At 36.9% G+C, this 25,979-nt stretch overlaps 1 protein-coding gene across 3 annotated transcripts in view; it reads right to left on the bottom strand.

Moving 5' to 3' along the window:
- The window catches only part of LOC127411846 (ninein-like protein), a 42,332-nt gene extending 20,485 nt beyond the window's left edge, over positions 1-21,847 (bottom strand). Inside the window, exons 1-4 of one of the 3 annotated variants that reach the window (XM_051647672.1) lie at positions 21,610-21,847; positions 17,846-18,057; positions 17,478-17,574; positions 15,606-15,799 (exon numbers count right to left, since the gene is read on the bottom strand). In XM_051647672.1, coding sequence (XP_051503632.1) covers positions 15,606-15,799; positions 17,478-17,574; positions 17,846-18,028 — 474 coding nt within the window. In that variant the 5' untranslated portion in view covers positions 18,029-18,057; positions 21,610-21,847. Of the gene's footprint in view, positions 1-15,605; positions 15,800-17,477; positions 17,575-17,845; positions 18,058-21,609 lie in introns of those variants that run through there. The other 2 variants (XM_051647674.1, XM_051647673.1) reach the window with 2 other exon arrangements.
- Positions 21,848-25,979: the final 4,132 nt, after the last annotated feature.

Genomic DNA, 25,979 nt, shown 5'->3' with positions numbered 1-25,979 from the left:
AAGAACCATAGAGTGACCGCTAAAGATTGAAGGAATCATTGGAACTGGTTAACATCTCTGTTCACGAGTCTACTATATGGGAAACAATAAACAGATATGATGTCCATGGCAGGACACCAAAAAGGAAGCTGCTGCTTTCCAAGCTGCGCACCTGAAGTTTGCCAAAGACCATCTTGAAACTCCACAATGCTACTGGGAAAATATTGTTGAATTGTTTGAACACGCAGCACTACATATGGCATAAAAAAGGTACTGCACACCAACATGAAAACATCCCAACAGTGAAGTACGGTGGAGGGAGCATCATAATTTGGGGCTGATTTGCTGCTTTGGGGTCTGGACCGCTTGCCATCATTGAGGGAAAAATGAATTCCCAAGTTTATCAAGATATCCTACAGGATAATGTCAGGGTTGCTGTGCACCAGCTGAAGCTCAGTAGAAGTTGGGTGATGCAGCAGGACAATGACCCTAAATATTGAAGTAAATCCGCTACAGAATGGCTTCAAAAAAAGAAAATCCACTTTTTGGAGTGGCCCAGAACTTAACCCAATAGAGATGCTGTGGAATGACCTCAAGAGAGCCGTTCACACCAGACATCCTAAGAATATGGCTGAGCTGAAGCAGTTCTGTAAGGAAGAATGGTCAAAAATTCTATTTGAACGTAGTGCAGGTCTAATCTGCAGCTACCGGAAAGGCTTGGTTGAGGTTATTGCTGCCCAAGGAGGATCAACCAGTTATTACATCCAAGGGTTCACTTACTTTTTCCACAGCACTGTTGAGAATGTTTAATGGTATGTGTTCAATAAAGACATGAAAGATTATAATTGTTTGTGTGTTGTTAGCTTAAGCACATTGTGTTTCTCTATACTTGTGACTTTAATGAAGATCACATTTTATGACCAATTAATACAGAAAACCAGTTAATTCCAAAGGGTTCACATACTTATTCTTGCCACTGTATAGTATGTGAAACCTTTATGCAACAATAAATGTTTCAAACTGTTGTATGCTTCATGGTTACCACATGACCTCATCAAATTGCCAATTTAATTGATGTACAGTTTTCATCTCAAAAGTAAAAAAAAGGTTATTTTGCATTTTTATTCCAATTTTGTGTAAAAACATCTTAAAGGTGATACTTTCTCCTTTCCCAGCTGAATATGCAGGGACAACTATAAGTAAGCCATTCTTAAGTTGATTTTCCTGAAGTGTAACACTATGGCACTGTCAAACATTGCTCTATTTCTTTGAGGCAGCACAGAGGCACTGCATACTCACACTAAACGGCTTAAATCTTGTTCACATAACTGCTAAATCTTTCTCTAATGATGTAAAAGACCTTATATAAGAGATGGTTTAGAGTCTAACAGAGTTATTTAACAGTTCCACTACTGAGAGCATTTTACAAATACACCATTAAAGACAAATGTAATACAACTAAAAGTAACAGTAGCCTACAAACTGTAAATGGGTGTATGGCTATGTTTAGAATCAAATGGAATACTTGCTGTAGGTCGGAAAGATTTGGACATATAAATATCTAATTGCAGATATTTTGAAAAATATTGGGATAGCAATTTGAATTGCAATATGATTATTAACGTAAAAAAACAACAATGAATAAGTGTTTCCTTTTGAATAAATTCGTCATGGGCAAACATGCTCTACTGCCAACAGAAATACTTTTAAGAAAAAAATGGTGTTCACACTTGAGTCCTCTTAAAAAGAATCAAAAAATAAAGTGTACCTGTTTTTGTCGACTTTGTGATAGGGTCTCAGACCACTTTTCATCATAATATTTTGGAACTCAATAATAAGTTATTATTAAGTTAAGAAATTATTATGGAAATATATTAATTGCATCAAAATGTCGGACTTGAAGTGTACATGTTACCGAATTGAGTACTGTCTAGTAGGCTATGTCATATAAAGGCTATTAATAAAAAAAAAAAGGAAACGAGAAAACCACTCTCTGCTTTTGGCAGAATAACTTGAGTAGCTTTAAAAGTATTCATGTAATAGAATTAAACAGTGAAATTTTTAATAATAATATTTTTATAATAATATTGTTAGTTTTTTTTATAATACCGACCCCTGATGTAGAGAGGGTGTTAATTTGTATAATAAATTACCAGGAAAGTAGAGATGATAAAATAATTTATAATTATGCTTAGCCTTTATCAAGTTTTTTCTAATGCCTGATAGAAAAGTATCAACCTTTGTAGAGCAATACTACAGGCGGAACATTCCACCAGTCACAAACTTCAGAAAATTGTGCATCATGCATTAGAATGAGAACACAACTATTGCTTGGCTTAAAAGATACAAGAACTAAATCAATGTGGAACATTGTATCTCAAAAGGAGTACAATGTGGCCCCTCATGTGCTACTTAAAGGAATAGTTCACTCAAAAATGAAAATTCTGTCATCATTTACTCACTCTCATGCCATCCCAGATGCGTGACTTTCTTTCTTCAGCAGAACACAAAAGAATATTTCAGCTTTGTAAGTCCATACAATGCACGTGAATGGATGCCAAAATTTTGACACACCAAAAAGCACATAAAGGCAGCACAAAAGTAATCCATATGATTCCAGTGGTTAACTCCATGTCTTCAGAAGAGATATGGTAGGTGTGGGTGAGAAACAGATCAATATTTAAGTCCATTTTTGCTAGAAATTCTTCTCTCTGCCCAGTAGGTGGCGATATGCATGAAGAATGTGAATTGCCAAAAACAAAAGAAGAAGAAAGTGAAAGTTGAAGTGGAGATTGACTGGGCAGGGAGGAGAATTTATAGTAAAAATTGACTTAAATATTGATCTATTTCTCACCCAACCTATCATATCAGACATGGATTTAACCGCTGGAGTCACATAGATTAGGCTACTTTTATGCTGACTTATGTGATTTTTGGAGCTTCAAAATTTTAGCACCCATTCACTTGCATTGTATGTACCAAAAGAGCTGAGATATTCTTCTAAAAATCTTAATTTGTGTCCTGCTAAAGAAAGAAAGTCATACACATCTGGGATGGCATGAGGGTGAGTAAATGATGAGAGAACTGATGGAGCACAACAATGGGAGGAAACACTGCCTGCACGACCAATGAGAGCACAGGGGCGGTGAATTATTCCTTTGAATTCCGATGTGGCCCCTGTACCAAACAAATGCTCTACCGCCTCTATTGTGCAGGACATGACACTCCAAGTGACCCTGCTTTTTGTGTTTTTTATTTTTTTTATTTTTGCATTCCTTGCATTGTTTTGAACATGATTTATGTGCGTCAATAACTCTCTTAGTCAGCATTAAGGGAAATTTAGACCCTAAACATAAACTAATTTTAATGTAATTGTTTCATACATTACAATATAAAATGGTGATCAGTGTATTGAAAATAACTTTTTAATCTTTTCATTTCTGTTATCATGTCTCCCTTTGATTTAAAAAAAAAAATCAGATTCATGTAGTGTTTATCATATTTAAGTGATGTATTTTAAAAGTCGTCAGTCATAAACACTTATAAAATACCTACATTTTTTATTCTTTCTGGCAAACAGCCGTAAAAGGGAATGTAAATTATGGTATGTGTGCTACATTTTTAAATTGCAGCATAGAGTTTTTATTATAAAGGGAAATAGCTTTCGCAACTCAGTACTCAATATTCACTACTCATGAGTACTTTTAAATGAGCTACTCTATTACTCTTACTTGAGTAGTTTTTAGGACAGGTACTTTTACTCTACACAAACACATTTTTTTAAGAAGTAACAGTACTTTTACTTGAGTATTATTTTTCAGTACTCTTTCCACCCCTGGCCCTAGCTTACTGCATACTGAGCAGTATACACTGAAACAGTTCGAAAGTGGCTTCCACTTTTATCTCAGAAATGTAACTGCCAATTTGCATCTTTAATAAATATGTTCGATCAAATAATGCTGCCTTTACATGCTATCTGAATTATTGTAATTATATGTGTTTCCCACTTGAAAGTTGCACATAATTGACCCCTCAAGTCGTAATTACGACTGGAAAACACTGAGATATATGCACCCGAGTTTCTGAATTGGGAAGAGACGTAAACTTCCAACATGGCAGAGGAGTGTAGGGTTTCTGAAATGAAAATGAATAAAATGTTTAAATACAGCTAATTGTTAGCGCTTGCGGTTCCGGTCATATTCATTTATGCATATTAGCAACCATTTGATGCATGTTGTGCATTTTTACACCGTGAAAATAGCTTGTATTTGACCAAAATTTCAATATTGTCAGCAAGCTGAGAAATATGTGTTATGGTGTCAAAATAAAAGTTCCTCAAGAAATTGTATGAATGAACCTGGCGTCATCGATGTTTCCTGTTCTTTCCGACAACAAAGCACGTGAACACGACGTACTCATAATTACCATTTCAGAAGTGGGATGTAAGATAATTCCGACTGCACATCAAGGCAGCATAAGTCAAGAATAAACAGTGCAATATCCAGCTTTCTTGTTCACTAGACATGTTGGAAAATGTAGCAGTAAGTCACATAGAAAATGTACAATGCAATGCACAGTATACATACTGCATACTGCAGAAACACTAAAATTAGTGTGGTAGAGTGCTATTCGAAACATAGCCTATGTGTTTGTGTATACTAGCACAGAGAATGTATCAGGATATGTGTCTTGCAATTGCTATTTACTGTCTCTTTAAATACTACATTTAAAGTATTAGGGTGCATGTGATTTCCTTTACAGGTGGGCATTACACTGTGCATCAAGAATCCATTTGTGTGCTAGTGCCATCCAGTGGTGGAGAGTTTCATTCAATAAGTCACTGACCTGTAAGATATCTGTGGTTTAATCAATGTACTGCAACAATCACATGCAGGGGACATATAGAACAGGATACACTGATCAAAACAGTACACAGTTCAGCCTCCAGCAACAAGAGATACACTGATGAATATAGGACAAGCCACAATCAATTACCATCAGCTTGAAACTTTAAACAACATTACATAACAGGCCAAAACAGTTTTTCAGAGAGAACACTTTGTCTTATCTCTGTACTGTCAATCTCCTCCCCTCTTTTTTCTTACCCACTCAATAGTGTAGATTAAGTGTTTCAAATACCTTTAAACAGCCACAATTCTAAAAATATTATTACAATTCATCAACAGCATTCCTAAACTACTGCCAGGTGAAAATACAAATGTGTTTTGGATGTCATACCCAAAACTAAATAATTTATGCATCATGAAAAGGTGAACAGGCTTGTGTGCAATATTCATAAGAGGCAGTTCAATAATTTACATAAACAAGCAGTACTGCTGCTCACATGAATGCAAAAGGGTATAAGGACTGGAATATGTGCTCATGGCTCTAGGACTAATCACCCTCTGTCCAGCCCCAAACAGTTCCATCTAGCTTGCTTCCTCATTTCACATATTTATTTGACAAATTTGATGTATTGCTTGTAAAGCGGTACTGTATTGATATTCCTCATTCCTGCATTCTGGTTAGGGTTAGGATATTTTACTTCACTGCAAAAAAATATTTTCATATTGTTTTTTTGTTTGTTTTGTTTTTCAGTAAAAATGTCGAAACATTCATAAATTTACTTGAAAAGCAAAATAATCTAAAATAATTTGTCTTGTTTTCAGAGAAATAGAATAAAATATAGTAACGTTTATGGTTATAACAAGAAACAACTATTTGCCAATGGACTTTTTCTTGTTTTAAGCATAAATTTCACAAACTTGTGTGAGATTTCTCTGAAAACAAGACTTCATATTTGATGTAATTCTGCTTCTCTTGTACAGTTATATTTACAGTATATACCTGAACATTGTATTTTTAGATATATATTGTAAATCTTTTTCTTTTTTTTTTTGCTTTGTTGAAACTTCATTTGAACCCTTTAATGCATATATCAGGTCTTTAGTGACCTGGGACCTCATTCCACCCCCCTACACCTCATCCATTTTTTGGAGTTATGCCCACACCTCTTCAGTATTTCTCAACCTTTTTCTTATAAATAGTGTAAAAAAAAAAAAAAAAAAAATAATAATAATAAAAATAAAATATTTACAATATTTGTTTTTATAACTGTTTAATTACCGAAAGTGTATAGGGTAATTAAAGACCCTAGATGAGTAAAAAAAAAGTATTTTGTGCTTCCATAAATCATATTTGTATGATTATTTCATATCTATATGAGTTTACTATCACAGGACATCTATTTCTTTGTTTATTACAAAACAAATAAGTTCTCAGTTTATACAAATAAATACTATATCACGTTGGTTTTCTGTGTGACAGTGGTGAATTATTAGTATCACATACAGTATATACATGTACACATACATATTATACAAGCTATTTCTCCCTCGATGTGACTGTTGTTTCAGTGATTTACTTTTGACATTGCTATTTGATGAAGAAACAACATGGAAGTAAACTATAGCAAGTACAACACATGAACAGTAAGATTTGGCTATTTTTTTATTTGTGTGTACTACTGAACTTATGTAAGTTGTCTATTTAGACTCAAAATGTGCCTGAGAAAATAAATATGTGTAGCTTATGAGTAGATGTTATGTGTAGATTATGTGTTATGTGTAGCTCAATATGTGTTATACAGCCAGTTTCATCTCTTAAAATTTTCAGTGGGAAAGTAATGAATCCTGTTATATATTTGTTGCATCATCTCTTTGATATATGAAAAATAAAATAAAAAACAACAAAATATATCAGAATGTATTAAACTCTATTATTTTCTAATTGTCTTGAAAATGTTTGAACATTTGAGACTCTCTGGGCATTTTGTAGATCCATTTGTGATAGATATACATGCCGGTTGCTAAAGACCCCAGTAAAGTTTGGCAAAACACCCATGCATTTAAGGGTTAAACATGACTTTTTTTTTTTATGCTTGTTACTTTTCAACCCCTCCCCTCCCACTACCTGGCTCCATACTGGTATGGAACACCCACTTTTCATAATACAATCAATTTCTGATGAATAAAATCAGATCCTGCTTTACATTTCTTCTTGCTTCATTTCCTGTTTCACTTGATAATACTTCAGCTTATAGAAGTTAAAAAGTGACTATAAGGATTTATATTTTGGTCTGTTTCTCAATCATATCGCTTTAGAAGACATGGATTAAACCAACTGAGATGTATGATTACTTTTATGCTGCTTTTATGTCTTTGGACCCAAAACAAAAACACCTTTTAAAAACACTGCCATGGCAAGATGTAGAGTGAAAAAGGAATTATATTTTGGTCTGTTCTCACCCAAAACTGAATTGATCGCTTCAGAAGACATGGATTAAACCACTGGAGTCTTTTTTTTTTCTTCCCAATTTGGAATGCCCAATTCCCTATGCACTTTTAAGTCCTCGTGATTGTGTAGTGATTCGCCTTAATCCGGGTTGCGGAGGATGAATCCCAGCTGCCTCTGCATCTGAGACCGCCAACCCACGCATCTTATCACGTGGCTTGTTGACACAGTGCATGTGGCGGCTTCACACCATCCACCGCGGCATCCATGCTCAACTCACCACGCGCCCCACTGAGAACGAACCACATTATAGCGACCACAAGGAGGTTACCCCATGTGACTCTACCCTCCCTAGCAACCAAGCCAATTTGGCTGCTTAGGAGACCTGGCTAGAGTCACTCAGCACGCCCTGGGATTCGAACTAGTGAACTCCAGGGGTGGTAGCCAGTGTCTTTTACCACTGAGCTACCCAGGCCCCCAAACCACTGGAGTCTTATGGATTACTTTTATGCTGACTTTAAGTGCTTTATGTACTTGGTCACATTCACTTGCATTGTATGGACCTACAGAGCTGAGATTATTTTCTAAATATCTTAATTTGTGTTCCACAGAAAGAAAGTCATACTAGTTTGAGACGACATGAGGGTGATAAATGATGAGAGAATTATCATTTTTGGGTGAATTATTCCTTTTATGCCTAAACTTTAATGCTATTCTTTTGCTGCCATGCAAGCACTGGTATTTCCTTCAGGAAAAGCAAATCTAATTTTATATAATTATACCATGGACAACCATTATGTATTCACAATTACAAGCATCCCAGCAGAGACAGCTTAAGAAAGCTTAAAGTATTTTACATAATGCTTCAACTGTGTTTCAGTTAATTATTTAAAAGAGATTACTGATGCAGCAAGTAAAGACACTGACTACCACCCCTGGAGTCGCGAGTTCAAATCCAGGGTGTGCTGAGTGACTCCAGCCAGGTCTCCTAAGCAACCAAACTGGCCCGGTTGCTAGCGAGGGTAGAGTCACATGGGGTAACCGCCTCATGGTCGCTATAATGTAGTTCTCGCTCTCGGTGGGGCGCATGGTGAGTTGTGCGTGGATGCCGCGGAGAATAGTGTGAAGCCTCCACATGCACTACGTCTCCGTGGTAACGCACTCAACAAGCCACATGATGCATGGATTGATGTCTCAGACACGGAGGCAATTAAGATTCGTCCTCCGCCACCCAGATTGAGGCGAGTCACTACGCCACCACAAGAGCGCATTGGGAATTGGGCATTCCAAATTGTGGAGAAAAGAGGAGGGAAAAAAAGAGATTACTGATAGAGACATGATGAATTGGATCCTCCTTTTACATAGTTGCGCTGAATTGCTAGTGACACTGAAGTAAGTGGCTTTAGAAACTAAACGCTAAAAATGGCCTGCACTGGGTTACATAAATGATCTAAATATTTAAAACATTGAAATGAAAAAGAAGGGAGAGGAGAGGGAGAAAGAGAATGTCACAGAGCAGGAAAGGAGAGACATCCAGAGAGAGAGAGAGAGAGAGAGACGGAGAGCTCTGGAATTCAAGTAGTGTTTCTAAAATGAGAGGCACAGTTAAAGGAAACGCCATGCCAAATTATAGCTAAACCCATTCCTTGTTTTACTTCACATTATCAAGCTTTCTGCCCACAGCTGATGCTTTGCACACTGAGCTCCACCCAGACCAACTTAAAAAGACCTCTAATCCTGGTTGAACACATACAACACATTGAACACACAGGCACTAAAACACACTGGACCAAATGAAGCTTGGCAGACTGGTTCAAAAACACCAAATGCCGGTCGCTGCCAACATAAACTGTACTCTGATAGACCAGCATGCTTTCTTAGCAAAGGAATTTGATGGTTAACTCCTCCACAGACTGTGACCTACAGTACTCTCCCAAGAACTCTCAACCTAAAGCACCATTACACTAGATTTTTAGGTAGTGGACATGAAATTCTGAAAGTTGACATGTCCTGCGGTGTGACACGCTACAAGATATCTAAACAACTTTAAACTGTATTTTGCTTTTTCTTTTCTAATTATTATGCATGCAGTTTTATGACCTCAAATTAAATGAGAGACTACATATTGATCTAATTTGAGTTTTAATGGTAACCTGAGTGTGTGCGGCTTCAAAAGAGCAAATATACATCTGTATTGTACTTCATTTATTTCTTACATTTTTTACATATGTACTCATTACTTTATATTCATTTTTACTTCTTATTTTTCATTTTATATTCTTTTACAGTTTAATCTTATGTTGTGTGCTGTATTGTCTTTGCAAGTTAGAGATAAAGAGCTGTCTCCATTTCAAGGTCTTCAACATCACAGGATGATGTTGTGAAGCAGTAATTTTCCATTGTCTTTGCTTGGTATTGTAACACTTGTTGAGTTTGTGCTGATCACACAAAAGTCAAACTGAGCACTGAAAAAGACGCAACTAAGATCATTCAATAAAATCTGCTCATTTTTACCATCACTCCGTCTTCTGCCTTCTGCTATATTCCCCTGCTGACTCTGTCTGCCTCTTGGGCTGGTAGAAGAGTTAACATAACAAGGTTTGATGTTGACTGGGTTTGGATATCAGACAAAACTCTGATATTTGGATATCTTATGACGGAGAGAGAGATCTAGTTATGTAGTAGTGGATCTAACAATGGGCCATTTTTTAGAAATTAATTTGCCACACCACAGGACAATTTACAATGAACTAGTGAAGTAAATGTATTCATGTATTCAAATGTATCTGACTGAAGTCTCACAAGCCTTAAAGGAATAGTTCACTCAAAAATGAAAATTCTCTCATCATTTACTCACCCTCATGCCATCCCAGATGTGTATGACTTTCTTTCTTTAGAAGAACACAAACAAAGATTTTTAGAAGCATATTTCAGCTATGTAGGTCCATACAATGCAAGTGAATGGTGACCAAAACTTTGAATTGGTAGTCTCCTTGGTGATCATGATTTCGAGCTCAATATACACTTCTGTGTATGTGTCAAGCACTAGGAAGTGTAATCGAACTTGAAATTATGATTGCCATGGAGACTGCAGATGTCAAGATTCATAGTGAAAAATTAGTTATATTTTGGTCTGTTCTCACCCAAAACTGATTGGATTGCTTAATTACACAGAGCATTAATACACTGTAAACCATGCAGCACATGTAAAATATATTTTTATATAATTAAAATAACAGCATTTGCGCTTTAATCTCAACTTTATTTATATGGCATTTAAAACAACAGAGTTGACCAAAGTGCTTCACAGTAATACAATTTAAAACATAACACATTTCAAAATTACCACATACACAAACACCTGTAATCTAAAATACACACACTCCAAAACTGTGTCCTACATGTCAAACTCAAAGGACAGTGTAAAGAGATGAGATTTCAGACGTGACTTAAAAGTCTTCAATGATCACACTGCACCGTGTCGTTTATCCGGAAGTGAAGCATCCAGCAGAAAAAACATGTTATAATAAAAGCATGATTCAAAATAAAATCTAGATGCCTAAAATTGAAGAAATTTAATAAAAATAGATTACAACTGTAATAATATTATTAATTATAATAATTAATAAAAATATCACAAGCAAGACAGCTGTTGAATAAAAGATTGGCAAAAAAACAAAAAAAAACAAAAAAAAAGCAATGACATGTTGAAATGTTCTATTTTCACTTGTTAAAAGTTAAGAATTTATTGATTATACACCATTTTGATGATGAAATTAAATTAAACTTTATAAAAATGTTCTGGAAAGTAACTATAATTATTAAAATAATGACTAAATAATAAAAAATAACTAAACTGGTTTGTTCAATAGCACATTATCATATTAGGATATTTTTGCTGTTGGTATCAAAATTGGTATCGAGAACCGTGAAATTTCACTGGTATCGGTACCGACTACTGACATTCTTGTACCGTGACAACACTAGTCTTATGGATTACTTTTATGCTGCCTTTATGTGCTTTTTAAAGCCTGTTGTCTTCAAATCAAATCAAAATCAAATCACTTTATTGTCACACAGCCATATACACAAGTGCAATGGTAAAATCTTGACTTGCATTGTATGGACCTACAGAGCTGAGATATTCTTCTAAAAATCTTTGTGTTCAGAAGAAAGATAGTCATACACATCTGGGATAGCATGAGGGTGAATAAATGATGAGATGAATTTTCTTTTTTGGGTGAACTATTCATTTAACCACATCATTAACACAGTAACAATTAGGTACTTCATTTCGAGTTCGACATGACGAAAGTCATTACTTGTGCTTCTGTAATATAAACTCAGTAACATTCAGTTAAACAAAATTGGCACTTCTTTGTGGATTGCCAGGCTGAATTCAGCGAAGACAACCCGAACAACGTGGGCAAACCAACAGTGTGACAAAACAGGACCAGCTAGACAAGGAGAGTGAGGTTAGTACTCAACTTAGCATAATAATCTGGCAAAGAAACAGAGAAACATGAGGGCATATGCAGGGTGTGCAATCAGGCTGGAACAGGTGTTGCTCAACAAGCAGTCAGTGGCATGTACAATGCACGTTCCCATGGAAACGCTGATTATGCCAGTCGAGCGCGCCTGCAAAACACGAGGGAGAGAAAATGACAAAACAAACCTGCGGGCCAACCAGAACCATGACAGTACACCAACCCCCCTCCCTAGAATGACCTTGTTAGAGGTTAAACTCATCTATGAGGGTGCGGTCCAGGATGTCCCGAGCCGGGACCCAACACCTCTCCTCTGGTCCATAGCCCTGCCAGTCGACCAAGTACTGGAACCCTCTGCCCCTTCGCCTAATATCAATCAGTCTCCTGACTGTGTATGCCAGAGAGCCATCAATAAGACATGGAGGAGGAGGTACAGGAGTGGCGGGATGTAACACAGAACGTAAAATGGGTTTGATTTTAGAAACGTGAAAAAACGGATGGATACGCTTGAGGTGAGGAGGTAGTTTGAGACGAACCGCTACCGGGCTAATGACCTTGCCGATGGGAAAGTCGGAGAGGGATGTCCTTAGAGGACAACAAAACCTTCTGCCCACACGTAAGTTGGGGCCTTAACCCGGTGCTGGTCCGCAGACATCTTAACGCGAGCGGCATTCCCCATGAAGGTTTCTCTGGTGGCTATCCAGGTGCGTCGGCATATCTGCAAAAAGGCGTGAATGGACAGAACCTGGACATTGGGTTCTTGTGCAGGGAACAGAGGGGGCTGGTAACCAAGGCTGCACTGGAAGGGCGATAACCCCGTAGACAACGTCTGCAAGGAGTTATGGGCGTACTCGACCCAGACTAAATGATCACTCCAAGAAGACGGATTACGGGAGGTCACACAACACAGACCTTTCTCCAGCTCCTGATTCACCTGCTCAGCTTGCCCATTTGTTTGGGGATGGAACCCAGAGGATTAACTCACTGTAGCCCCCAGCTGTCAGCAGAACTCTGCCCAAAAATGTGACACAAATTGGGGGCCTCTGTCAGAAACCACGTCGACTGGGAGGCCATGAATGTGGAAGACGTGATTAATGACTGCTACGGCTGTCTCCCTTGCTGAAGATAATTTGGGGAGGAGAATAAAGTGAGCCGCCTTCGAGAATTGGTCCACTACAGTCAAAACGACTGTGTTGCCATGGGAGGGGGGGGAGACCAGTTACAAAATCCATGGCTATGTGTGACCAGGGTCTCGAAGGGACCGGCAGCGGTTGGAGGAGCCCGGCTGGGGGTTCACAGGATATTTTGTTAGTCACGCAAATGGGGCATGCTGCAACGAAGCGACGTACGTCCTGCGCTAGTGATGGCCACCAGAATTGTTGTCTAATGAGCATCTGGGTACGAGTTGCCCCAGGATGACAAGCGACGTTAGACGAGTGACCCTTCTGTAGAACATGCGTCTGGACAGATTGCGGAACAAATAACCTACCCATTGGGCACGCGGCTGGAGACACGGTGATGCGAGGCCTCCACCTCCCAGGATACCATGCCCACCACACAGGAGGGTAGAATTGTATCCGGTGGGACAGTGGATGTCTCGACTTCAAAACATCGAGAGAGAGAGTTGGGCTTGATGTTTTTAGAGCCCAGGCAATACGACAGAACGAAATTAAAGCGTGTGAAAAATAATGCCCAGCGGGCCTACCTAGAGTTGAGACGTTTTGCGCTACGAATATACTATAGGTTCTTATGATCAATCCAGACCACGAAAGATACCCCGAACCCTCTAACCAGTGACCACACTCGCCCAATGCCAACCAATAATTCTCAGTTGCCGACGTCGTAATTCCGATTAGCTGGGGTTAAACCATGCGAAAAAGCATTCTTTAATTTTGAAAAAGCATCCTCGGCTTCCGCGAACCAACAAAAATCAGTGCGTGTGGAGGTGAGATCCATTAAAGGTGTGATGAGCTGACTGTAATTCCTAATAAACCTCCGATAAAAATTAGCTAACCCCAGAAACCTTTGCAAGGCCTTGCGAGAATCTGGGGTTGGCTAATCGGAAACAGCCTTTACCTTAGTTGGGTCCATGCGCACTCCCGCGGACGAAACGAGGAACCCCAGAAACCGAACCGACTGTACGTGAAAAGCACACTTCTCCGCCTTGACAAAAAGCCGATTCTCTAACAGTCACTGGAGCACCCACCTGACGTGCTGCACATGGTCCTGGATATTCTGGGAAAAGATCCGAATATTGTCTAGATAAATGAACACAAACTGATCGACCATGTCTCGAAGCACGCCATTCACGAGCCCCTGGAAAACAGCGGGGGCTTTGACCAATCCGAAAGGCATAACCAAATATTCAAAGTGCCCCCTATGGGTGTTAAGGTTAGGGTGTCGTCTTCCACTCTTCCCTCTCCCTAATTTGGACATGGTGATAAGCGTTGCGTAGGTCCAACTTCGTAAAGACGGATGCCCCCTGCAAGAGTTCGAAGGCTAAGGACATCAACGGCAACTGTGACCAATCTATACAGGGTCTAAGTGAGCCATCCTTCTTCTCCACAAAGAAGAACCCCACCCCTGCTACGATGGGTATCATTGGGTATGATTGGAATACCCAATGGCCAACAGAACTAGAAAAGGAAGTCCCGCCTTACAGGTCACCAACAGGAGCCGATCACCTTTTAGATACAGACATCGCCTGTCAATCAACTCAAGACCGCACATGCGCATAAGCTGGACCAGCCTGAAAAATGATCTGAGCTAAAGAAGCACAATGCATGATACCATTGTTGGCAGATTTTACTGTTGATTTGAAATATGTACTTTGATCATAATCTTGACCAACCATTTTTTAGATTTTGGTCTTTCCCCATTCAAGTGGATAGGACTAGGCTGTACTTTTATGCCGCTTGTTTATGTAACAAAAAATGCTGCCTGGGAGAGTTCCAAAGATGGCCGCGACTTGTGGACTGACTTGCCTTGAAAGGGACTTTGGTTTAGTTTAAAACTTATGGTTTGTTTACATTCCTAACACAAAGAATGAGTAGTGATGTTTGCCTTGAAGAACGTTCCTTCAAACATAAAATACAGCTTTAAACAATTGAACTTTCCTTCCCTCATTAAACAACTGTTATAGTGACATCCTTTGTTTATAGTACCAAGGCAAGATGATACTGAATCTAAATTTTTTTTTTAATTTAACATAACATAATAATCAAACATAAGGATCAAGAGGTCCAGCAGCATAGGTTTGCATTGGCTCTCCTGTCTGCACACAAGTAAAATGACTCCAGAAGAAGCACAGACACAGCGAAAAATACAGAAATCTTTTATGAAAGCTCCTGCTCTTTGGAGAAAGAGAACGAGAGAGAATAAGAGGGAATGTGAAATGAACAATGTTTGATCCTGAGCCAAAAGTAACACTAAAGTCTGGTGATGGTGGGGGCTGCACTACTTGCACATTCCACATTACCACACTTCCTGTCTCTGAAAAGCAGGTCAGCCCAGATGCATTCACCAAAATCAAACTGACTCAGGTATTCAATTGACTAACAATACAACACCTAGTGATAAACGCCTCAAGTGCTACTTACATTTAACAATGCCCGTTTGCATACAGTCCTATGAAGACAACTATTTACACTCAAATCCACATTTAAATATCAAGTTTGAATCAAATGTGACAGACTCTTTGTACAATAAAATCAGTCATCAGACAATACCAGCATCCCATGCTGGGGAACAGCATCTAAACACAACATATGCTGGTGACCAGCAATGGTGGTCTTTTCAACAGGGACAGACTAATTATAAAGATCATATAAATATAATGAATTTTACCTCAACACTCTCCAGTGAGGTGGAGCGCCTGAGCTTGGCTCTCCTCAAACCATTTGTTTCTACTTTGTCTGTTGCAAATGGTGGGGAGTCTTCTGAGTCTGCTGTGAGCTCCAGGTCAGTCTTGTCTGGCCGTGATCGCCGTCCATACCTTTTGGCTCCCTTCACATATTTAGGCTTCACCTCCTCTGGGACTGCTAGAAAAACAGGAAATGATGCATTAGAGTGACAGATTATGAAAATATTTCATTTATAATAAAGTAAAAAAAGTCAAAGTAAAGAAAATAATACACACTGATTATAATATGAATCCACACAGTTCTGTGGATATGTTTTAAAATCTTAACAAAATCTTAATCAGTATTTTTGTCTTGGTTTTCAGTAAAAAAAAATCTTACTATCCATACAACAAATTTAATGTACTTGAGAAGCAAAGTTGTGTTTTGTCACAAAGTTTTCGGTGAATATATATATTATATATAATTAATAATTATTATTATTATTATGAATACATTTTGTGAGATTTATGCTTAAAACAAGATAAACAATTTGAAAATGGGGTAAGAAACATCATTTTGATTCAAAACATATTCTCTGAAAACAAGCCTCAACATCTTCTGCAATTTTGCTTTGAGATACTTTTACTGGAAAAATACTGATTGCATTTGTTCATGCAAGTCATAAACTTTCCTATAAATCCTATTTTTGAAAGGAAATGAAAACCTAAAAGCATCATCTCCAAACCCAAGATCAATGCTTAAGATCTATTTCTCATTACAGGTTTCGAAATTTTACCATACGCAAAGGTAAATTCAGCCGTGAGCAGATTTCATAACATACACTAATGTACCAATCCCATTTAATGCACTTTTATCTCTGACAAAAACTGCAAATATAATCAAACACACTGAAAAATTCAATGAAATACCTAAACTATGATATCCTGGATTTAGTTTACTGAAGCCCTGTGCAATACTTTCAGCATTTGTATTATCACTCAAAATCTGAACAAGCCAATAACAATCATTTGGTAGGTACTTAAAGTTATTATGAACTATTATTGTAAATAATTTCAGGAATAAGAATAGACATGTCTGTGTTTTGTCTTCCTAAAAATGCCAAGACTGCCTTTAATTGAACAACATTCTTTGTGGGTTTGGGCAAAAAGGAGCCTATGTTCTTCTTTTTACATTCTTTTTTTTTCTTTCTTAGCATTTGGACACTTAAGCCACACACTTGAAAATGTATAAATGTTATTGCATTAGATAGGTTGCATTTACTTCTTTTCGTTAAATGTTTTGCTTGGTTTCAAATAAATGCCACTTGGTGTGACATTTTGTTAAGTAATGCAATGACGTTACATTTATAAGTGTGGCTTTAAAGGTGGAGTAAGTGATTCCCAAGAAAGACTGTTGATTTTTGAACTCAACAGCCAAACAAACACACTCCTCCCTTCAGTGCTCCTTCAGAAGCTCCGCCGCCCAAATTCATGCACGCGCAATAGTGTTGTGCGCATCGGTCTGACCCACTTTGTTTATTTTCCCATTTACAGAGCCAGAGCTGTGTACAAACACCAGATATTTTCCCAGTGCACACACAGAACGGACAGCTAGCGGACCGTGAAGAGATATTCGCGGAATTTGACAAAAAGTGTTTTGGATTAAAAATGACTTACTCCACCTTTAAGTGACCATATAATTCTTGGGGCTACTGTATGTTTGAAGTAGAATTGTAAACTAGTGATAAACTTTGCATAACCATAGGCATGCATTTTGATACTGTTTACTAAAACCACCCTGCCTTAAACATAACTGAACGCTTTGATAACCCTGAAGGCATAAGTATATAGCGGTCTTCTATTTGTCATTTGAGTACCTGGTTCAAGATAGCTGCTCTCTTCTTCTGAAGTACTGAAGTCCAAAGATCTTGACAGCACAGCCACAAAGCCCTCCTTAAACTCCTCAAAATTCACCTGCAAAAAGACACAAGCTTTTAGTCTATAATGTGACACAAGCTTGAAAACATATATTTACATTGTCTGAGTAAATGTAAAATTTTTTGTTCATTTATGATTGTTCACTTCATATTCTTAAATTACTACCATTTTCTATGTATTTACCTTTGCACCAAACAGTCACATTTATAACATACTAGCAGGTATTGTAAGGTTACATTAACAGTAGTCGTCAGTGGGGTGACCCCTAAGAGCCCGGACACAATTCCAACACTGGAGAATATCTTACCCTGGCATAATGCTGTGGTCCTAGCAGAGTGTCCAACAACAAGGGGAGATGGGCATCTAAGCTCAGCTTGTGGCATAAGGCAGTAAGCTCTTCTTTGTCAAGGTAACCTGTGCCGGTGGTGTCACAGCTGTCAAACTCAGCCTTCAACTGGGCCACATAGCGGTTCTGCTCCTCCTCATCCATCCCACCACATACTGCACAGCTAGCGAGGTCTGTGACATGAACGTAGAATGATCAGTGACAAAGTTAGTGGTCAATCCCTCATCACAGCAGCCTGCATGTATGACCACCATGTAGTGTACCTACATAGTTGGTTATTGATTTGATTGATACCCTTCATTGATCTGACAATCTAATCACAAGGATATGATGTATTTGCTCATTTATTTATTCATTTTTTGACCAGTTTAAAACAAAGAAGAGTTATGGGGTTAAATTTGGTCGAAACATTGACCATGTTCACTACTTTGTACAAAAGGTCAGATTTGCTTCTATTGTAGCACACAAAATGCTCTTCTCGACATTTTCAAATCATGTTGATATAAAATGTATCATCAGGTTTTGCACAAACTTTAGCGTATTAACTAAAGTAAAAGAGGGACATACCAAAAGGTGATCAATTCTGAAATTCATGTAAGATGTTCAGTTCAATTTGTCACTCAAGTTATTGCTAATATAATAAAATTATTTTTTAATTATTACATTTTTATTAAATGAGAAAAATGCAAAGAGAAGCAATTTCACCAGGTCAGACATTTGGACCCCTCTGAACATAGCCAACATTTGTACTGTACTTCCACCATCTTCCTTGTTTCTTCTGTTATCCTGCTGTGCCTAGTGTACTGTAGCTTTGAGGTGTCTTTTGTTTTGCAAAGAGAGATCAGCATGCTGAAGAAGAATCCCATTGTATTGGCACAATTGGCAATAAAGTCCATTATTATTATAACTAAAGTTGAATGCTCCACGGTGCCAAGTTTTTCAGTATTTTGATCCAGTGAGATACTGGGGTTATTTATCAGTAGTTTTAAATGACTTTTGATAATGGCATAGGCCAGAAAAAGACAAAGGGAAAAAAGACCTGAGATGCACTTTTAAAGGAATAGTTCACCCAAAAATTAAAATACTCTCATCATTAACACTCTCATGCCATCCCAGATGTGTATTCTGCAGAACACAAATGAAGATTTTTAGAAAATAATCTCAGCTCTGTAGGTCCATACAATGCAAGTGAATTTTGACCAAGTACATGAAGCACATAAAGGCAGCATAAAAGTAATCCATAAGACTCCAGTGGTTTAATCCATGAATTCTGAAGCGATCCATTCTGTTTTGGGAGAGAACAGACCAAAATATAATTCCTTTTTTCACTGTACATCTTGCCATTGCAGTCTCTAGGCACGATCATGATTTCAAGCTTGATTACACTTCCTGGTGCTTGACGCATGCGCAAAGCCAGAGCCATTCTAAAGGGGAGCCTACAAGGTTAGCATCAAAATGCATAATGCAGCGGTTCACTGGCGAGGAGACAAGAGGCCGTTTTTTTTTAATGGATGTCTATGGGGGGGCCTGGGTAGCTCAGTGGTAAAAGATGCTGGCTACCGCCCCTGGAGTCACAAATCTGAATCCAGGGCGTGCTGAGTGACTCCAGCCAGGTCTCCTAAGCAACCAAATTGGCCCGGTTGCTAGGGAGGGTAGAGTCACATGGGGTAACCTCCTCGTGGTTGCTATAATGTGGTTCTCGCTCTCGGTGGGGCGCGTGGTGAGTTGTGCGTGGATGCCGCGGAGAATAGCGTGAAGCCTCCACATGCGCTACGTCTCCACGCTCAACAAGCCACGTGATAAGATGCGTGGATTGACGGTCTCAGACGCGAAGGCAACTGAGATTCGTCCTCCACTACCTGGATTGAGGCGAGTCACTACGCCACCACAAGGACTTAGAGCGCATTAGGAATTGGACATGCCAAATTGGGGAGAAAAGGGGAGAAAATAAAAAAAATAAAAAAATGGATGTCTATGGAGGAGATGCTTCAGCGCGCTGAATAAAATGCTTTTGTGAAGAAACAGTTCATCACTTGAACTATGTGTGGAGTTTATTACGATACAATTGCTGTTTTATAAGAGATGACAGAGTAGAGAATGTAGCACGACAGGTAGGACTCATTTATAGCCTATAGATATTCTTTTATTTACTGTCTCCAGCTCGTAAAAATTGCATCGATGAATTACAATAAGTGTTTAGTATTCAAATATGATACATTTTGTACAATATTGTATATTATCTAATAAAAATAAAAATAAACTGATACATTTTTCCTTTGTTTTTGTTTTTTTGGATTCAACAATTAAATAAGACTTAAATAAATTGTAATGATTAATATATAATATATGTAATTATATTACTGTAATGACTGCTGTGTGTGCCCAATGATGCTGATATAAAATATATATATATATATATATATATATATATATATATATATATATATATATATATATATATATATATATATATAAATATAAATAGATTAAGAATCGCATGCCGAAATCTGCAGCAGCAAAAGCGTGCTCTTATTCCTGTTCACTGAAACGTATTCCACAAACATTAAATTCCCAAAATACGTTACCTAACATAGATATATCTCAAAATCTACCACAAGAAAAAGTGCAATGAAAAACTCTCATAAAACTCTGAATGCGGTCCATTGACGTCAGCCGTTATATGATTGGCCAGAGAAGACTCACGTGATCCAAGTTGACCGTTACGCTCTCTACAATGCTAAAAGCGCGGAGGTTGATATCTCTGTACAGAATATCTCTGGCGGAGCACTGGATGGTGCTAGAAATCAAGCTTGAAATTATGATCGCCAAGAAGACTGCTGATGTCAAGATTTATAGAGAAAATTTAGTTACATTTTGGTCTGTTCTCACCCAAAACTGTTTGGATCACTTCAGAAGACATGGATTAAACCACTGGAGACTTATGGATTACTTTTAAGCTGCCTTTACATGCTTTTTGGAGCTTCAAAGTTTTGGGCACCATTCACTTGCATTGTATGGACCACCAGCTCTGAGATATTCTTCTAAAAATCTTTATTTGTGTTCAGCAGAACAAAGAAAGTCAAACACATCTGGGATGGCATGAGGGTGAGTAAATGATGAGATAATTTTCATTTTTGGGTGAACTACTCCTTTAAAAAACAGTATACTTGAATAGCAAAATCCATACTGCTGTCAGCAAGACCTAAAACAGCTCCTACCTCATACTTTAAGAAAGTGATTTTAAGACAGTATGGACACTATAGTCCTTGCTGGTCTTCCTTTCAACATCTTAAACATCCCTGCTGTAAGTTCAAGGGTCTGTAGATGCTTTTATCTAAAGTAAATACAAAGCTACATTTTAAGGACTCACATCGTTCAACGTGAAACATTTAATTATTATGAATGAACATCAAAGCATAATAGTGATATAAAACAATAAACAGACAGCACATTTAACCCTCTGGCTATCCCACAATGCAGCACTACTCGGCGGGTTTTGGTATCACTTCACCATGGGAACGGGGACGAGACTAATGTAAAACACTGTAAAAAAACAACAACAACAAAAAAAAACAAAAAAAAAACAAACAAAAAAAAAAACAAGGAAAAATATTTTGGATCGTGGTACTTTCCATTTAAACACTACTTTGCATGCCCTTAGCGACGCGTCGGCGATCAACTGAACACACACGTTTAAGACAATAGTGCGATTTAAACCATCTTACCGTTGTAAACTCACACTGCCTCCATTTTCGTAACAGTCACTTTCTGTTCAGTATCAGTTGCAGTTTCGTCCTAAAAATGGTCACATCGTTAACGACCATAGACAGAAAGATTTACTCTTTGAATGGGCCATAAGCAACACATCCAAGAAAAGCGTCCCGGGTAAAAGCACACTGTTGCCGTACAGACACTCGCACTCATCCCCCAAGCGTCTGTACTGGGAGGTCCCAAGCGTTCGTGCTCATTCAGAGATGCTCTATTCTGCAGCCCCTGCTGGTCAGGCGGTCAGTCGACTCCAGTGAGCTGCCCTCAAAGGGACTAAAGGTCAAACACGACCTCCACCGGCATTGCATTTTCATTTTGGTGCATGATATTGCACCCCTATAAGAAAACATTTATAACAGTTAAATGTGAACACTCGACCCTACATATTGCATTTTTAAAAGTTGCTCTAAGAAATGAGTCGAATGAAAGTTTACATAAAAATAAGAAACTTTTGTTTACATGGATTGTTTACATCATCTTATCTCCAGTGGTCATTTGAGTCTTTGATGGTCCGATGATTCAGAGCCTTTATTATAGCGCCACCCATCGGCAGACATCATTCTGTGATTGCAATGTTATGCAGATTAGTAAAGTGGGACTCCAAACTGGCTCAAATAGTTTTTGTTTTTTTTTGTTTTTGTTTGTTTGTTTTTTACTAAAAACTAAACTAGCTAAATTAAATTAAAGCAAGACATCTATTTTTTTTTAAGATTTCCTGCCTCAGTGGCATATCCAAAATTAAAGGCTTGTAACTCGACAAAAAAGTGTTTATATCATTGTAAAAAAAAAAAAAATTTTTTTTTCAAATTTTTCTGATTTGACATTAAATATCTCTGGATGTACATAAGGTGGCTCTGAAAAACTGATTTTGTTTTGTTCCCAATCATGTCAGCTGTAACTGAGTAAAATTTTGTTGATTCAACAAAGCAATCAAAAGTTATAGCATTAAAAAAATTATTTATCATAGTGTCCAAAAACGTCTCCATGTGTCCAAAAGCCTCTCCAAACAAATACAACATAATAATTGTACATAAGAACTAATTACATATGCTAACACATCAGTGACTAAAGGTTTTCATAGCATGCAGACATGATTTTAGTAATGAGATTTCACAGAATGCGTGCCATTTGACTCAGAGTCTGCATTGAGTTTGTGTTATTTACTTGGCGCCATCTGCTTGTGACCATATGTAACAGTCACCAATCACATGTCTCTCTGCCCAAATATGGATGATTTTTGTACTGATTTGAACCCAATCCGACTGATTTAGTGTTCCATTATGCTACATCATTTCTGATGAAGTCATCTGATCCAGGAATGATAAAATGTTTTCAGCCAGATTGCAAGATGCCAGATAGATAGACAGATGTTGTGTGCACAATGTGCTTTGTGTGGATTATCTAATGATCTATGCATCCGATTACCTTGTGTGTGGGCTTGTTTTAAAGATAGTCACCTCCTCTAATTAATGGCATGTGATATTTTATGTTCTGTTTATTTCGATTTATATCATGAAGTTATAAGTGAAAATGCAGCACATAAGTAACATCTGTTCACATGAAACATAAATGTCAAAGATACTGTATATACTTAGCTTTTACTCACTATATTTTTGTCTGTGAGTAAAACAAATAGGCTGGTTAATCTTTGGGAGCTTTCCAACAACACATGGCTATTTGATGAGTTTGATGTTTTTACCAATTACAATAATATGTACAGATGGCGGGCCCATCTGAGCTTAAAGAGTTAAGCAGACTTGAAAAATAGTAAGTCTGAGCTAAATGATCCCTAAAAACTAAAGCTTTTCACGCCATCTGCTGGTGAAAGTGCGCCAGACTCGCATGGCTTTTATCATCAGTTTCAATGAGTTCATGAGTTACGGTAATTTCAACACAATATATAAATACACTAAAAAGAATTTCTATATTATGATACTCATTTGTCTGTTTACAGAATTATTGCTAATTGGATTATGTTTGGATCAATAAAAAATATGGATATGTAAATGGAGAACTTACCAATGAGTCAGAGTCAGAAAATAACTTTTATTTTATTTTTTACTCTGGGGTTATATTTGTCCCCTCAGTCTAATTGTTAGGGGCATTGTTTTAGCTTTATGAGGGAATAAAAAAAAAAATTAAAAATAAATTAAAAATTAAAAAACATTGTATGCTGTACTTTTATGTAAAATACTTGAATTTAATGAATTTGTTCAAGTAAATTCCAAATGAATTCATTAAGTTTGTTGCTTATAAATTTAAAATGAGCATCAAATCATAATTTATGATAATGTGTATTAGGCTTAGAATAAAATTTTAGAAAATATGCCTCTACATTTTGAATTTTGGGGAGTTTAATTTAAATTTTCAATTCGAAATTGAAATTTCGATCGATAAACTGCCATGACATAATCATACTTATACACATTACAGTGAGAAAGATTAAAATAATATACATTTTTTTTTTACGTCACTTTGTGTGGACGTGACAAGTGGCAAATCTCATGAATATTCATTTGGTTATGAGCAGAAAATGCCAAATAATCTTTTATTGTTTTGATAAGCAGTCATTCTTGATGACCAAAGAGCTCCAATAAATATTTCACGTAATTAATTTGATAACTTGATCCGTACATCTGGCACTGTCAGTTTTTGGCTATTTCAGTTGTGTGATAATTGATAATTTGTGGTAATTATGGCTCTTTTATATGGGTGAAGAGATCTTGACCAAGTCTAAATAATGCTTTCTTTCTTTCTTATTTCTTTCTTTCTTTCTTCTTTCTTTCTTTCTTTCTTTCTTCTTTCTTTCTTTCTTCTTTCTTTCTTTCTTTCTTTCTTTCATCTTTCTTTCTTCTTTCTTTCTTTCTTTCTTCCTTTCATCTTTCTTTCTTTCTTTCTTATTTCTTTCTTCTTTCTTTCTTTCTTTCTTTCTTTCTTCTTTCTGTCTTTCTTTCTTCCTTTCTTTCTTTCATCTTTCTTTCTTTCTTCTTTCTTTCTTCTTTCTTTCTTTCTTCCTTTCTTTCTTTCTTTCTTTCTTCCTTTCTTTCTTTCTTTCTTCCTTCCTTTCTTTCTTTCTTTCTTTCTTTCTTCCTTTCTTTCTTTCTTTCTTTCTTTCTTTCTTTCTTTCTTTCTTTCTTCTTTCTTTCTTTCTTCCTTTCTTTCTTTCTTTCTTTCTTTCTTCCTTTCTTTCTTCCTTTCTTTCTTTCTTTCTTTCTTCCTTTCTTTCTTTCTTTCTTTCTTCTTTCTTTCTTTCTTTCTTCTTTCTTTCTTTCTTTCTTTCTTTCTTTCTTTCTTTCTTCTTTCTTTCTTTCTTCTTTCTTTCTGTCTTTCTTCCTTTCTTTCTTTCTTCTTTCATCTTTCTTTCTTCTTTCTTCTTTCTTCTTTCTTCCTTTCTTCTTTCATCTTTCTTTCTTTGTTTCTTCTTTCTTCTTTCTTTCTTATTTGTTTCTTCTTTCTTTATTTCTTCTTTCATCTTTCTTTCCTTCTTTCTTTCTCTCTTTCTTTCTTTCTTTCTTCTTTCTTTCTTCCTTTCTTTCTTTCTTTCTTTCTTTCTGTCTTCTTTCTTCCTTTCTTCTTTCTTTCTTTCTTCTTTCATCTTTCTTTCTTTCTTTCTTTCTTCTTTCTTTCTTCTTTCTTTCTGTCTTTCTTTCTTCCTTTCTTTCTTTCATCTTTCTTTCTTTCTTCTTTCTTTCTTTCTTTCTTTCTTCTTTCTTTCTTTCTTCCTTTCTTCTTCCTTTCTTTCTTTCTTTCTTTCTTTCTTTCTCAGATCCTCTCAGTACAAGAAAGGTAATCCCTGTGTTGTATTTATTCTTTCATCTTTCTTTCTTCTTTCTTTCTTTCTTTCATCTTTCTTTCTTTCTTCTTTCTTTCTTCCTTTCTATCTTTCTTTCTTTCTTTCTTTCTTTCTTCTTTCTTTCTTTCTTCTTTCTTTCTTTCTTTCTTTCTGTCTTTCTTTCTATCTTCTTTCTTTCTTTCTTTCTTTCTTTCTTTCTTTCTTTCTTTCTTTCTTTCATCTTTCTTTCTTTCTTTCTTTCTTTCTTTCTTTCTTTCTTTCTTCTTTCTTTCTGTCTTTCTTTCTTCTTTCTTTCTTCCTTTCTTTCTGTCTTTCTTTCTTTCTATCTTTCTTTCTTTCTTTCTTTCTTTCTTTCTTTCTTTCTTCTTTCTTCTTTCTTCCTTCTTTCATCTTTCTTTCTTTGTTTCTTCTTTCTTCTTTCTTTCTTATTTGTTTCTTCTTTCTTTATCTCTTCTTTCTCTCTTCTTTCATCTTTCTTTCCTTCTTTCTCTCTTTCTTTCTTTCTATCTTCTTTCTCTCTTCTTTCTTTCCTTC

Source organism: Myxocyprinus asiaticus, chromosome 21 (genome assembly GCF_019703515.2).
Source record: "Myxocyprinus asiaticus isolate MX2 ecotype Aquarium Trade chromosome 21, UBuf_Myxa_2, whole genome shotgun sequence".
In the NCBI taxonomy this organism is placed as follows: Eukaryota; Metazoa; Chordata; class Actinopteri; order Cypriniformes; family Catostomidae; genus Myxocyprinus; species Myxocyprinus asiaticus.
Note: the sequence above shows the minus strand (reverse complement) of the source record. Positions and strands in the feature narration are given on the sequence as shown.